Here is a 15,571-nt window from a genome sequence, read left to right as displayed (position 1 = left end):
TGGGTCAAAGCAGTTTGATCAGTCTGTAATGGTGGGTCCCATCAGCACTGCACAAGTGAGCACACTATGGCATGAACCCTTTGCCATTTGCGGTAGGACGCTCAAACATGGAGTGTGGTGGCTGGAAAAAAATCATGGGGTATGCGATGCAGGCACCAGAGGCTTTAAATGTGGGTTGCCTCCTGGAGGCCTACTCTTTGTCCCTGAGGTGCTGTGTCACGGTGGTCGCCAGGTAACTTTGCCACCCACCCACCTCTACTTTGCTACTTTAGACAGCCCATGGTAAGCTGAATAACAAGTTTGGGGCGATAGATGGAAAAAACATTCTTGGTGGGTGTATGAGGATGCACCAATGACCCCCCCTCCGTGTGGCCTATTGTAAGCCACTGTGTTTCTAAGGGCTCTAGGTTCCTCAAATGGTACCCTGGAGATTAAGTGTGGCATGACCAAGAGTTATAGGATGTGCTGGCAGGGACCAATTCTCCGTGGGGTCTCTGGAGGTGTTGGGGATGTTTGAAATGTAATTTCATCATCTGGTCTTTCTGTACTATGCTGACCCCAAAGAGGGCTGTAACTTGATGTGTGCAATTTTCATTTATTATGTTCATGTTTGTAGTGTATTTTAGTATATTGTGCATGGTGCAATGTTAATGCTCTGCAGTGGTTGTTATGTCACCTTATTTGATGGAGTGGAGGTGGGGGAAGCAGTTTGAGCAGTCTGTAGGGGTGAGCTTCATCACTGGTGTACGAGTGAGCGAACTAGCAGATCTCTAATTTGGAACTTTCATTGTACCTTCTTCTCACAGGCTATGAACTTAGGCCACAATCCACCTTGCTGAATCTTCTAAGTATTTTAGAAGTCTTGTGTCATCAGTTTCTTTTCCTTCCTCTGGACTCTTTGAGACAGCCTTTATGGATCCTTGTTTGCAATAGTGAACATGTGCCCCTGCATGGGGAAACATCGTTTACAACGCGAGGATAGAATTGCGATGCTATTAAATCACGGTTTTCACAACGCAAGTCATTACAACGACTTGCGCTGGATTGCGCTATAGGACAAGGAATAGTATAATTTACTATACAATATTTTCCCTACTGTATGTAGACTGGAGTTGGAATAGTAAATTATACTACTACTAAATCCAGCACCCTCCAACGCAAGTCGTTGTAACTAATTGCGTTGTAAAAACCGCGATGTAATGTACCGCGATGTGAATGTATGCATTGTAACGTCATACATCCCCCTGCATGCTGTTTGAAATTGTGAAAAGGGTTCTGTGGCGGCTCCTATCTGTTTCACTTCACCGACACTCATTAGCTAATTCCCACTGAAGTTATTTATAAGTATATTGGCCTCACTGATATCCATTGTGGATGTAATGGAAACCTAATTGGATTTTACTATTTGGTGGCTCGACAATCCCAGAGAGTTTGACTGTTGTGTTTACCATCCTTTCCTTGAAAACAGCTGTGCTGGTATTACTATAGAGCAGTTTCAGTGTATCAGTTGTCATATTGAGTCATACCAGACATCATAAAACCACCGACCTTCCATGATGGTTACATGGGATTTAGGGAAGCATGTTCCTGATCTATCTCAGGAAGAGAAATCTCATCCCTGAGTCGATAAAAACTCAAAGGTTTCTGGCTAGGAACTTTACTTGCAGTTTGGGGTTTCCTCTGAACTTGAAACTCTCTTATTGTACTCAGCTATTAACATACTGAACATGGAGATTTCATTTGAAATGAAATGAGGTGTCCACTACACCAGAGATAGATGCTCAGAGATGTTTCCTTATATTTATGGGATAGAATAAGGAGTAAAGCTGTCCTCGGCTCTTTAACTCCTATAACTGGTACAATACATTTATGTATACATTATGAAATTCTTTCACCAACTCCTATAAAACACATCTTAAACCTTTCAGACACTGATCAGATATCTTAGCATTTTTTTTATGTATCACTCAACTATTGTCTGAACTCCCAAATGTGGCACCAGGCCAGACCATATCCTGTAGGGTTTATACAAACCTGTTTTCAAACATTCCTTCTATTTAACATACCTCAGACTTCTGAGTTGGAGTGATTATCGACAAGTCTCTTCACAGGGAGAGCGTCTTGGACATACCAGTCTTACAGAATATGATACGGTCCCACTCATTGCACGGTAATCTCACTCACATCCTCAGTAGTGCTCCACTCTATGGGAACATGTCTCAGGCTTTTGCAAATCTTGAGAGCCTCACAGACTTTAAAACAGTTTCAGTCGCTAAAAAGCATTCTCACACAAAACCAACCACAGTGACACTGTAAACTTCTACAAGAGTCCCCATCATAGAAATCAGCATGTTTTCCTTAAAAACATTTACTAGCTGCCCAAACATCCAATAACTCCTTTGAGATTGAAGCCTACCTCTGATTGGAAGCTGGCTAAACATCTGTTAAACTGAGTATCTCCGAATCTTGAAAACATCAGGACTGACATCTGGGGATCCAATTGCAGCACCGTCACATTGTCGTAACAGGATTCTAGTCGAATCACGAATGGTCCAGCCAAAGAGGTATGCACAGCACTCTGGAAATACAAAATGAAATGTCCTATAAACAACTTTGAGTTTGTGAATGGTGATCAACTCTTAGTCTTGATCTAAAAATATCAGGCTATTGGACTAGGTAGTTGGAAATCAACACCCAATGGAGCAATATATTTATAAAACATATTAAGAACACAAAATGTCTGTCATAAGATTCATTTGCAATTGTGGAAAAAAACAGAAGACCAAGGTATCGAAACATAAGTGGTTATAGAGGAAGAATAGATTTGCTATTCCAAACTCCACATCTACATACCTTTAAGATATATATACACACACACACAAACATATATATAGTATAGAATTATAATTGTGAAGGTGCATATATGTGGAGTTAGGTATAGAAATGTTATACTTAATTATCAATCAATAAATCAGTTTTGATAGTTAACCCTCAATATTTCCATACCGAGATTATGTGTAGTGACTCCCTTTTATGGGCTATTCAATGTAGAGAGAAAAACAGTTCTCTTTACCTAGTCCTACACCTGTAACAATCGCCAACAACAGACATTCTACAAAGTTGCTTTATTTGATGATGTCACCTGGGGTTTTGAAATCTAATATGACATCATTCACTGGATGACCCCATTAAATATGCTTACGCTTTCCTGTTTTCAGTTTAAATTTGTTGTAAATGCCAGTGGTGTTTTTCAATGTTTTCAAAAGTGGTAAAATGGGTGGGTTTCAGTGTGTACTCCTTTATGGCCTGTAAAAAGTCACAGGGGTTGTGTTTTTTCCAGTGCTAATGAATAGTTTTGCTTTTCTTTCTTTTCTTCTCCTGTTCATTCCTATAGTCAATTCGAACACCAATGCTCTCTTACTCCATACGTCTTTTCATTGTACCCTCTCCTTGAATTTCCTCTTTCAAATAAAGTTTCATTATTTTCTCTCCTCCTTGACACTTTAATTTTCATAAGTCCAGTCTCACCTCAAAGAAAGGATGTGAATACACAGATATATCTGTATCTCATTAAGATTTGGTTATATGTTTTTCAGTGTGCTTTGCACAGCATAAAGAATAACTCTTAGATTTTCTGGCTTGATATATGCAATGTATGCAGGAGAGTTTTAGCAAACAATCACATGGACCCCTTCTGGGTGCATGTGCACTAAAAATGTTAATGACAACCACTGGTCCTTTGGAAAGGGTGGATGTGGCTCCTATAAGCATGGTTTTAGACCATTGTGATGTAAAACTAAGCACAAGAATACTAGGTGCTGTACCTTTATGAAAAAACTAATTCAACCGGTATCTGCATGCACAGTGAGCTTTGCCACAATCCTGATGCCTGAGCTTTCAGAAAGCAAATGGATGGCAACATGGTAGTGCTGCTTACCCTGGACTCACCACACTCAGCTGAGAACCTACTGGCTGCTACAGAGCAATACACCGCAAGCTGAAGTCATAAGAGAAAAGCCATGTTCCCAAAATTGAAGTTGGCCTAAGTCTTGGGACCTAGTAGATGGTCACAAAGACATATTAGTGGCTTTCTATGGCCAAAGTTGGTCATAGGGTGAGTATCACTCACAGAACAGTGCTCAGAGGTAGTGTTTGCACTTGTACTGCTTTGACACCAGAGGGTACCAAAGCAGTAGAAATGCAGGAAAATCCAGCGTTTTCCAATTTCTACTGAAAAGAAAATACTCTCTTTGGTGTTTTTATTGGTTTTAACTGAAAAGCAGAAACCCTATATATGCCTACAGCCCCCAGATTTCACACCAGTAAAAATCATCTAACGACACTTCAACCGAATGTCCAGGCTCTGACAGCCCTTCTTAAGTAAGCCATATTCAATACTTAAATATTAAACCCAAGCTCTGTTACTCCCCCAATCTTTCAATAATTACCATTTTGAGGCATATTGATTCACCTTTTAAACGCAAACTACCTAGAACAACATCGTACCCTTACCAAGCGTCTCCCCATCGATGAACATTTTTCAAATGAGGCTATTAAGATAGTAACCTCTGCAAACCCAGGTGTAACACACAGGGCATAAGCATGTTGTGAGCTATTATATCTGGTATGATATGCATCTGCCAGTTGAGAATAGGATCTGATGCTCATCCTGTCTTCTGGTTTTGAAGTTGTTGCTGCCCACCTGACATTGGCCTGCAACAACCCTCACCACAAATACCCAAATGACTCCAAGTAGAGCCTGTGCTAGTCCTGGCTCACCTTTAAAGGAGATAGCTAGCATCAGCCCCCAGCTCCTATCTAGTACCATGCGATTCATACATAAGAGAGGCAGCTGAATAGATAAGATAGAGGGTTGAGAAAGACATTCCCACAACCGGGCCTCTCCATCCCAGTCTGGAAGATGGCTCCACCCATCTCAGATCCATAGAGGTGTGAACTCAGCCTCACTCTGCCTCAATCTTAGTGGGAGACTGCAATGCTGTGGAATTCAGATGCCACCCAAAGAACAAGTGGAAGCCTAACTTGCAAAGAACATGGAAGATAGCACAAGAAGAAAATATGCTGAGAAGAGGGAAGGACATACTATTTGCTACCTACGTTCCCCACCTAAACATCACCATACTTCCAGAAAGTAACAAAGGTTGGCCTAATCTGGGAGGATGAGCAACACAATATTGCTGACCAAGATGGAAAGAATTGGTGCTTCAACTACACAAACGCATGTGCACAAGCGAAGATGTCTTCAGTATCTACTATATGATTCGTATACAGTGGGAAATGCTTGCCCTCCCTCTGCGGAACCAAGGGCATAAAGAAAGGACTATAAAATGGCAAGGAACCTAAAAGGATCATTGGGCAGCAAGACAGCATAAAAATATGGAAAGTACAGACTACCTGCTTTTTTGAACAACATTGTGCACAACAGATCAGATGCCCCGAGGTATCTGAAAGGGAAAAATAAAATGAAAGACTACAGTGATCTACTGAGAGGATTGATTCATCTTCCTAGGGACAATGATAGAGCAAGATTTCGCATCGCGACTTGCTCGAGTCAAGAACCTCGAAAATCTATTATAATCTTGTAACTTCAATTGTTTGTTTTACTAATTTTATGTATTTTGAATGTGCATGGGTATCATAGAGATGCTTGCCTATGTGTTTTACTAATACGATTAATTCTTGTCCCTAAAATGGCCGCTGCTTGACTTTCCTCTTCTGCGCATGCGTCAGTCACACTCACGTGACTTTGCGTAGAGAGAGTTTTGGAGGGAAAGGGTGCGCATGCGTAATAGCCACAAGATGGCATTTTCCTGTATTAACGTGTTGAAGCTTGTGCTGTTGCTCTCGTGTCGTTATATATTGCACTAATATTTAAATTGCATAGTATATTTTTATGATGATAAACGTGAAGTACGAAAATATGACATATAATGCCTTCGTTTATTTCCATGTACTAATTTGTTTTCGCTTACTTTTCATGTATCCTCGGCACTGAGGGGTGATGGGGCTAGGGAGTCCATCTTGGAGGGCACTACTGCGCCGAATCAGTCGATGGTGCGGTGGCATTGAAACCAAGCCAAAGAAGGTTGATGCCAGAGCCTGCATTGGAAGATGCACCTTCACCCAGCGAGAAAGCCTAACTTGTACCCTATTTGAATACATTGTATATCTTTCCATTGTATTCCCTGCGACTTCTCGTGGGAACCCAAAATCTTGCTAGGCGGCACCTTAGGATGCAAAGTAGGCCTTAGAATAGTCTGTTCTGATTGGTGTGTTAACCAAATCCTACCTTAGGACCAATCCAAATTGGGGATTCTGATACTTTGCAACATTTGGGGGGTGGTACCCTGTCCCAAAACAGTATATCTAGCCTAGGTTTAGCTAGAGAAATTGTCCGACTTGTCTGAATAGCTGACCTGTCACTGACCCAACGCACTCAATAGGTGACTTGATACAGAGGTGCTGCGGAGCTCTCTGTCCGAAATTTGACCATAGACTCTGAAGGTTTTACTGAACCTTAAGTGCTGGCGGAGCACTTTGCTGGGGAATTCGCTGACCCAATCGGGGTTCTGATCGATAGCTGCAGAGAGGGTGGAGCGCAGGCGTTGCTTCCGAACTGCGGGTGCTGGTCGTGTCCTGGTGGTCCTGTCCTGATCCGAATCTGGGTTTCCTGTCCTGTCCTGGGGTGTCCATTCTGCACCTGCTGTCCCACTGAGGGTTATCCTTCCTTGAGGGTTTTCCTGTCCTTAACTGACCCGTGGCCAGGGTTGGTTTTCACACTAGTCTAGGTAAATATCGCTCTGAGTTCTTAAAACTGCACCTTTCTATTTTTCTGTCTTTGCTTCATTAAAGACATACCCTTTGCATATGTTAATTTTCCATGTTTTTCTCTGCAAATCATTGCATCTCATTGAAGTCATTTACAGTTTGCATTTCATAGTATGTTCCTATTGTTCCCCTGCCTTTTAGTATGAATCTTTCCATACCATTTATGAATTAAATATGTTTACAAATTTCTCTTAAAAATACTGAATCGAAGTAATAACGTTAGAATTATAGCGTGTTGCAATTTTCTACCCTTCCATAGAAGTATAGGTTTCCCTAGTGTCTTTTCTCTCGAAATATGACCTAATGATAAAATCCTAAAACGTGCATAAAATTCCTAGCATTAGTACCCTCTCTCGAGTTTCATTTCCGTTATTTTCTGAATTCCCTCATTATAGGGTTAGATGGTTACCTGTATACTCTTCCTATATGGTTATGTGCTCTTCGTTATTCTGATTATAGATTGCCTCATTACTATAAACTGTATGATTGCAGAATCTGAAATTTAAGATAAACTTTTAAAACTTCTCAGTTGTCCGTGGTCATTTCATGAAATAAAGTATAAAAAGTTGGGTTTGTATTTTGCTGCCTTTCCTTTTACAGCTAGCTCCCTGACCCATCGTGGTCATAGGTACCCATAACGGTGGATGGTAAGTTGGGTACACTGGAAGTCATCGAAAGGGAATTCACAATTATTGGTAGTGGATTGCGTGGTCATCTGATCAATGTGTATGATAAAGTAAAGTATATGGGCCCGAAGCCAGAAGTGGCGAAATTATTGGTTGGGTGACCCGCGATCTCTAGCAGTAATTTTCTGGTAGCATCGAGGATGGTTAGGGAATAGCTAAAGGTTAGGTAGGACTAGTTAGTCTAGCTAAGTTGGATGCTGCTATAAGAGTAGACGCTTCAAGAGAATTGATCACTCACTTGAAAAATTGTTTACTTTGAAAAATTATGAAATGTTTTAATTTTGTTATTTTTGTTATTATACTGTTATATGTACTAATCCATTCGTATGTAAAACGCTTTCTATGTTGTCGGAAATCCCCGGGGAATTGAATAGCGAGTGGTGAATAGAATCCACTTGCTTTGAGGTCATTTGCTCTAAGGAAAGTTGGTGCAGGTTAGGCAGAACTGGAAGCACTAACTAGGGTTTTCTGAATGTATGATTGAATAAATGTTAGTAACGAGGTTCATTGGCAAAATTCCTACTGTGGCATAACCTAGTGAGGGTCACACCGGAAGAGTAGCAGGTTCATCGGAGCTTGAGTGAAAGCAAAAGGGCTCGCTGGTGAAACTTTAGACTTGGATATATCCCGGAAAGGTGGATGAGTCTAGGGAAGTAGCAGGTGCCCCAATGCTAGTGTGAAGGGTAGGCAGAAGAGATCTACTCGTAGAGTGTGAAAAGTAAATGGAAGTAGTTTACTTGCAGCGAAACTAATTTCTTTCCTGTCTAGACACTTGAGCACAGTGGCGAATGTGTATTCGTTGTTAAATAACCAAGCACTAAGCACTTTTAGAAAGAAAGAAAGTTTCCGCTACCTTGTGAAGGAGGGAGTCAAGAATTAGAGAAACAAACTTCGCAAACGAAACATTTAGACCTCTACAAACTGAGAGTAGAAATAGAAGAATTAATGGCAGGAAACGTAGGATTAGACAGATTAAATACCGACTCTGAAGAAGAGCTGTTGTTTATGTGCAAAAGTCTTACCCGCAATGTCCGAGTACTTCATGAAAAATTGACAGATACTGCTGCTAGTATGGGAATAGACATTTCAAAATCGAAACCCTTGCAGAAACCATACCGAGCAGAATTTTCAGACAAAGATTTGGAAAACCTGAATATATCAGGGAAAAAGGCACAGGTCAAGGAACTATTGACAGTATTACAGAAATGGGGAGAAGTAGAAAAATGGAAAGCCAGATGGGCTAGGAAAAAGGATGAGGCCAGGTCTAAGCAGGTAACTCCCGAATTTGTCCTAAAGGAAGCAGACAAACCAGAACAGTTATGCCCTATGCGCGAAGTGCCAGGTGGAAAGTATGTACACGTTCCATGGTCCCGGCAGGATATTGTGTCCTTTACCAATGACTTCCCAAAATTACGAGAAAAGCCAGTCGATTGGTACCGGCAGGTAGAAAGATTCGTAAAAGTGCAGAAATGCCTATGGAAAGACCTGGATGGGTTCTTCGACATAGTGGTCCCTGTAGATCTGTGGACTGAGTGTAAAATAGCCATAGCCTGGCCTAGTGAGGAATACCCGAGAGATGACAAAACAGGGGAACCATCGAAGGAAGTGATGAGGAAGTATGAACAAGTAATTCAACATTTGAAAATAAAAGTACCTGCAAAGGAAACTGATTGGACCAAGATAGATAGAACCACGCAGGAAAGGGACGAGACTGTGCATTCCTTTTATGAAAGGCTGTTGCAGGTATTTAAAACATACAGTGGTATAGATAACATCGAGATGAAGGACATGACCCACTTCATTTACAGGTTTGTAAACGGTTTAAGACCAGAAATTTGTCAGTGGATAAAGGATAATAAAATCTGTTGGCATACCAAAAAGATGGATGAGGTCCTACGGTACGCAAAGTACTGTGAGGACGAAATGGCAGAAAAGAAAAAAGCCCTGAAGGAGAAGGTGATGTGGGCTCAAGTAAAGCTCGCAGAACAGCAGGAAAAGCAATTGAGTAAGTTAAACAAAACTACTCAGAACCAAGGCCCTGGGGGTGGGGGTGGAGGAAAGCCCCGAGCTAAAATGAGTAGAGAGGAAGCGAAAAAGAAATTTCCCTGCCATCAGTGCGGAGAAATTGGACATTGGAGAGACGAGTGTCCCTATTTGCAGTCTGATAATGCCCAAACACCTGATTTAATTCCACAGACGCAGAATGAAAAACAAAGAAAGACCCAGCAGCAGGTAAAAACGATTCAAGTGCCCCGAGCGCCAAAACCTATTTTTAAAGGGAAGTCACCACAGGGTGATGATGTAGAAATCTGGGGAGGCAATGAGGATAGAAATACAGCAACTTCGCAGTATTTGTTGAACGACACCTTTTTCTGTGATGACCAATACTGACGGGGCCTGAGAGGGGAGGACGAGGAGTGCGTACTTGGCGCCTCTTTGCCGGTAGACCAGTCAGGGCCATATATTGAAGGAAAGGTTGATGGAAATGATGTCACCTTTCTATTGGACACTGGTGCTACTCGTTCTACTGTGAGAACAGTGGACGTTCCAAACCTACCCCTCTCGGGAGAAGCAATCCAAGTAGTAGGAGTATCTAATCAATTAATTAGTACACCTGTTACCGAGCCCATGGAGATCTCAATTGGAAACTTTAAACAAATGCACAGATTTGTTGTCTGCGATACCAGTCCGGTAAATTTACTGGGACGTGATTTGCTGTGCAAAATGAATTGTACCATCTTTTGCACACCAAAGGGCGTCGAAATTCAAACCCCAGATGAGGATGGTATTTATAAGCTAATGTTAATTAGACCTGACTCAGAAATAAAACGAATGACTATACAGGACTTACCTGAAGAACTCCAGCAGACAGTGAAACAAGAAGTGTGGGACTTTACAGGAAAGGATGTGGGATTAATGAAAAACATAGACCCCATACAAATAGCCATGAGGGAAAATGCAGTATACCCCAATACCAAGCCTTACAGAATGAGTGCAGAAGTGAGAGCAGGTGTTGCCATTGAAATACAGAAATTGCTAGAAGCAAACATCATACAGGAAGTAATGAGTAGCCCGTGCAACTCACCCATTAAGGGCATCAAAAAGCCTAATGGCAAGTACAGAGTAGTGCAGGACCTGAGAAAGGTAAACAAGATAGTGGTCCCTTGCTGCCCTATTGTCCCGAACCCAGCAGTGATTCTGTATCAGATCCCCTGGGATGCTGAATGGTTCACTGTGATAGACCTATGTCATGCTTTCTTTTCGATCCCATTGCATCCAGATAGCAAATTTCTTTTCTCATTTGCTTTCAACAGTAATGTGTATGTCTGGAACAGGGTCCCCCAGGGGTACACAGAAAGCCCCTCTATCTTTAATCAGATCTTGAAAAAATGCCTTGAAACTTTAGTCTTACCTGGAAAATCTGTTTTGGTACAGTACATTGACGACCTATTGGTGGCGTCTAAAAGCCATAGGGATTGCGTGGTTGACACCATTGCCCTACTGAATCATCTGAGTGAAAAGGGACATAAAGTGGCCCCTGAGAAATTACAGTTCTGTTCAAAATCAGTGAAATATCTGGGACACCAGATAGAAAAAGGTATCAGAAAAGTCACCTCAGAGAGAGTCAGAATAATTCAGAATATGCAGTTACCCCGTACTCAGAAAGAAATCAGAATGTTCCTCGGAGTTGTAGGTTATTGCAGGCAATGGATTGTGGGATTCGCAGTCCTTGCAAAGCCTTTGATACAAATGACAAAGAAAGGAGCAAAGGACCCAGTTGAATGGAATGACGAGAGCTTAACAGCTTTCACACAGTTGCGAAATTGCCTGTGTACAGCCCCTGCTCTGGGAATGCCTGACTACTCCAAGGAGTTTGGCTTATTCTGTGACACTCGTGACAATTGTGCATTGTCAGTCCTGACTCAGGAGCATGGTTTGACCAGAAGGCCTGTGGCATATTTTTCTGCCACTTTGGATCCAGTGGCTGCTGGACTACCTGGATGTCTAAAAGCAGTAGCTGCAACTTGCACCAGTTTAGAACAAAGTGAGTCTATTATTATGGGACATCCTGTAACTGTATATGTTCCACATGCAGTTGTGATCCTATTGACTCGTACAAAAACTCAGTATCTCACCCCTAGTCGGCTGACCAAATATGAGAGGATTCTCATGGGTGCTGCAAATATAGTTATTACCCGATGTAACATTTTAAACCCTGCCACTCTACTCCCTGACTCAATGGTAATGGAAGATAAGGGAGATAATGAGCATGACTGCATCGACCTGACAGACTTCAGTACTAAACCTCGCCCAGACATTAAAGAAACTCCTTTGCCTGTACATGATGAGGAATGGTTCGTGGATGGTTCATGCCTGAGGCATGAACTTGGAGGCCTAAGTGCTGCATATGCTGTGGTCACGTTAAACAAAATTGAAGAAGCATCTTATCTATTTGGAGTAAAGTCTGCACAAGTAGCCGAATTGATCGCCCTGATAAGAGCTTGCAAATTGGGAAAAGACAAAAAAGTAACAGTGTATACTGATAGTCAGTACTGTTACGGGGTTGTGCATGACTTTGGCCAATTAAGGCTACAAAGAGAATTCCTGACTTCTTCAGGTACCCCCATTCGGAATGGAAAAGTTGTCCAAGACCTTTTAGAGGCAATCCAATTACCAAAAGAATTGGCAGTGGTCAAATGTGTTGCTCATAAAAAGGGCCTTGACCCTGTATCTTTGGGAAATGATTTTGCTGATCGGGTGACAAAACAATGTGCTATGGAACAAATGAGAATAAATCCCAGGCGGGGTGGGGTTGGAAACAGCTGCCAACTTAGAATGTTTGAAGAAGTGCCTACATGGGATGAAGTGAGAGAATGGCAGCATGTGACGCCCTGGGAAGAGAAAGAGAAATGGAAAGAACAAGGTTGTAAACCGAGACGTGAGGATGGTGTCATTGTGGTGTGGTAAATAAAATATTACCCTGTCATAATTTCTAGACATAAACAATGCATCATGCAGTAAATGAGAGGCAGAGTCCGTGGTATCCGAGTGAAAGGGCTTTATTCCAATAACTCGAGTTAAGGGAGAATCTGTTCCATCACCTCTAAGGTTCAGGAAGGGTCTTCTAAAACATTATTTTCTGATTACATATTTATACGTGCAATTTTGTACATAGGAGCACTCGAGGCAGAGCAAGAGAAAGAGAGATAAGAGCATGTGGGCGTGCATGAGGGTGTGCACTTGATGAGTCATAGGTGAGTCATAGGTGGGTGGATACATGGAGGGGGTTGCATGGCAGGCTGGAACTTTGCCCTACTTGTGCGTGCAACTTGATCATGACGTGCAACTGACGTGTGACTGGGGGGAGCTGACATTCAGTCTAGTAGAGAGGCCTTCAGTGTCAGGGCGACCAGCACGACTAGTATTATCTGATATCTTGAGTCCGGGGATGTTTTATCTGAAGCAAAGGTCGCTCATCACTAAGAGCCAGAGAGGGCATATATTTCTTCGTTCATTGCATGGGGCTGTGGGCCTTCTACGGATGCAACTTCTGTAATTTACTTAAACGGAGACAGAAAGGCTAGGCCCTATCTTTGCAGACGGGTTCTGTTTACCTTCTTCACTGGGCAGGAATGTGATTCTGTAGAACAAGCAGATAACTATTTTGCAAAACACTGTCTTGGCACCCCTTGCTGGGCTTCTTTCAGCTGAGCCAGAAATATGCGAGGTCAGGGATACGTAACTGTAGCTCTCAGAGTGTCTGAGCTTGATTCAGAAACAGGCTCAGGCTGAACCACAAAATGGGTTTGTCGTGATTTATTTAAAAGTGCACAATGCAAATACATGGGCCTTAAATGCTAACTTAATGTTTCTTACATGGGAGACTTGATGACTGGCATCCTAATGCAGGACGCAAATGCAGAGGCCTTGTGATTCAGGCCACTACGGGAAAATGCATGGATGACATGCACATACATGAAACATAGGGTACACGCAGGGGACATATTGGTCAGGCAAAATATCATTTTCCTCAGTGGGCCCAAATGGTATGCCTGTGTTACCCAGACACCTGCTTGCCCCAATGGCTCGATTGATACATGAGGGATCACACATTGGGAGGGACGCCATGGTTCTGGTATTTCAACAGACTTGGTACAACAAGAAATTCAGGAAGGTAGCAGAATCTCTCTGCCAGAGGTGCTTGACCTGTCAGCAGTTCAACGCTGGCAAAAGAACGGTAGTTGAACTGATGAAAATTGGGAGATCAGGGGGTCCCTTTGTGAGAATACAAATTGATTTCATTACCATGCCTCGTTGTGAGGGAAAAAGATATGTCCTTGTCATTGTCTGCCTATTTTCAAAGTGGGTGGAAGCTTACCCTGCCACACAGAATGACGCCATAACAGTAGCTAAGCTCCTACTAAAAGAATTGATACCTAGATTCGGGGTTCCAGTCTTTATTGACTCAGATAGAGGCGGACATTTTCAGAATTAAATTTTGGCCCAGCTTTGCAAAGCATTCGGGATCACACAAAAGCTGCACTGTGCATATCATCCAGAGGCTTCTGGAGTGGTAGAACAAATAAATGGCACTATAAAAAATAGATTGGCAAAAATGTGTGATTCTACTGGCTTGAACTGGATAAATGCCTTGCCTCTTGTTCTGATGGGACTCAGAAGCATTCCAGATCGAAGAACAGGCCTGAGCCCCCATGAGATATTGATGGGAAGAGTGATGAGACAAGCGTGGGTACCAGGATACAAACTGTTAAGCATTTCTGATGATTTGGTACTTGAATACTGCAAGCAACTGGGTGACCAAGTGCGTTCTATCTCTCGCCAGATTGGGGCAGACGCCGTCGCCAACCCGACAACCCCAGTTCACAAATTGGTTCCTGGTGACTGGGTTAAGATAAAGAAGCATACTCGTTCAAGTTGCCTTGAGCCAAGGTGGGGAAAAAAGCGCCAAGTAATCCTGGTAACAACGACCGCTGTGAAGTGTGCAGGCGTGCCCAAGTGGATCCATGCCAGCCATACCCAGAAGGTGATACCCGACGAGGAACCTGGAGCCGAAGGTTGTTCAGCTGAGGGGTCTACAGACGTTGGTCCTGAAGTAGCTGATAACAGACGGCCGAGCACCAGTCCCGTTGAGGGTCCTGTAAGCGTTGGTCCAGAGGTAGCCGATGACGTATGGCCAAGCACTAGTACTGCTGAGGATCGCACAGATGTTGGTCCGAAAGTAGCTGATGACGAGCTGCAGAGGATTTGGCCAGAAGATTGGATACCCATAATCGACCTTCCTGGGGACCCACTCAGAACAAGAGAGCGAATAAGAGAAGACAGAGAGTGGAATAGAGAGGTCGAGCAAGGCACAGGCGAAGACCCTCAGATCATTGAGATTCACATCAAATCTGAGGACGAAGAAGAAGGTCAGACAGGGACAGAACAAGTGATCGATACTCCTCCACTGACTCCTGATATCGAAAAGGGACAGACTAGACATAGTGTAATAGTTCAAGCAGAAGAAAATCAAGGGATCGAAGTGCTCGAGCAGGATCAGGCAGAACTAGGAGAACATGTTCAGGACATAGAAACAGAGACATTTGAAAGCGAAACGCAAAATATACCTGAACAAGGCCAGCTTAGTCAGGCAGAAGAAATAGATACAAGACCTGGGACTAGTCAGACAGAAAGGGAGAAGGCAGAAATCGAAGTGCCACAAACAAGTGAAAATAAAAGGACATTAGAAGAAAGCCAAATAACAGTGCCAGCTAAAAGACTCAAGAAAAAGAAGCACATTGAGCCAAGGTATATTAAGAGACTAAAATTAAGGATAAAAACAGTCCAAGAGAAGCTTGCAGACATAAGAAGAAGTCCCCGAATTGCAGAAATACCTGAAGATAGCTCTAAGAGAAGGAGTGAGCGAATAAAAAGACAAAACGAAAAATACAAGGATCCGGAGTGGACCTACTTAATCTTGGAAAACTTTGAGGATCTTGATATTACTGACGAAAGCGACGGAGAACAGATTACTG

The 15,571-nt window shown here is 42.6% G+C and overlaps 1 protein-coding gene across 1 annotated transcript in view; it reads right to left on the bottom strand.

Moving 5' to 3' along the window:
• LOC144785986 (uncharacterized) overlaps positions 1-15,571 on the bottom strand; it is a 252,354-nt gene that overhangs the window by 115,394 nt on the left and 121,389 nt on the right. Inside the window, exon 7 of the mRNA XM_078664891.1 lies at positions 2,417-2,578. Coding sequence (XP_078521017.1) covers positions 2,417-2,578 — 162 coding nt within the window. The remainder of the gene's footprint in view (positions 1-2,416; positions 2,579-15,571) is intronic.

The sequence above is a fragment of the Lissotriton helveticus genome, chromosome 10 (genome assembly GCF_964261635.1).
Source record: "Lissotriton helveticus chromosome 10, aLisHel1.1, whole genome shotgun sequence".
NCBI classification, from domain to species: Eukaryota; Metazoa; Chordata; class Amphibia; order Caudata; family Salamandridae; genus Lissotriton; species Lissotriton helveticus.
This window is presented reverse-complemented; position numbering and strand designations above follow the sequence as displayed.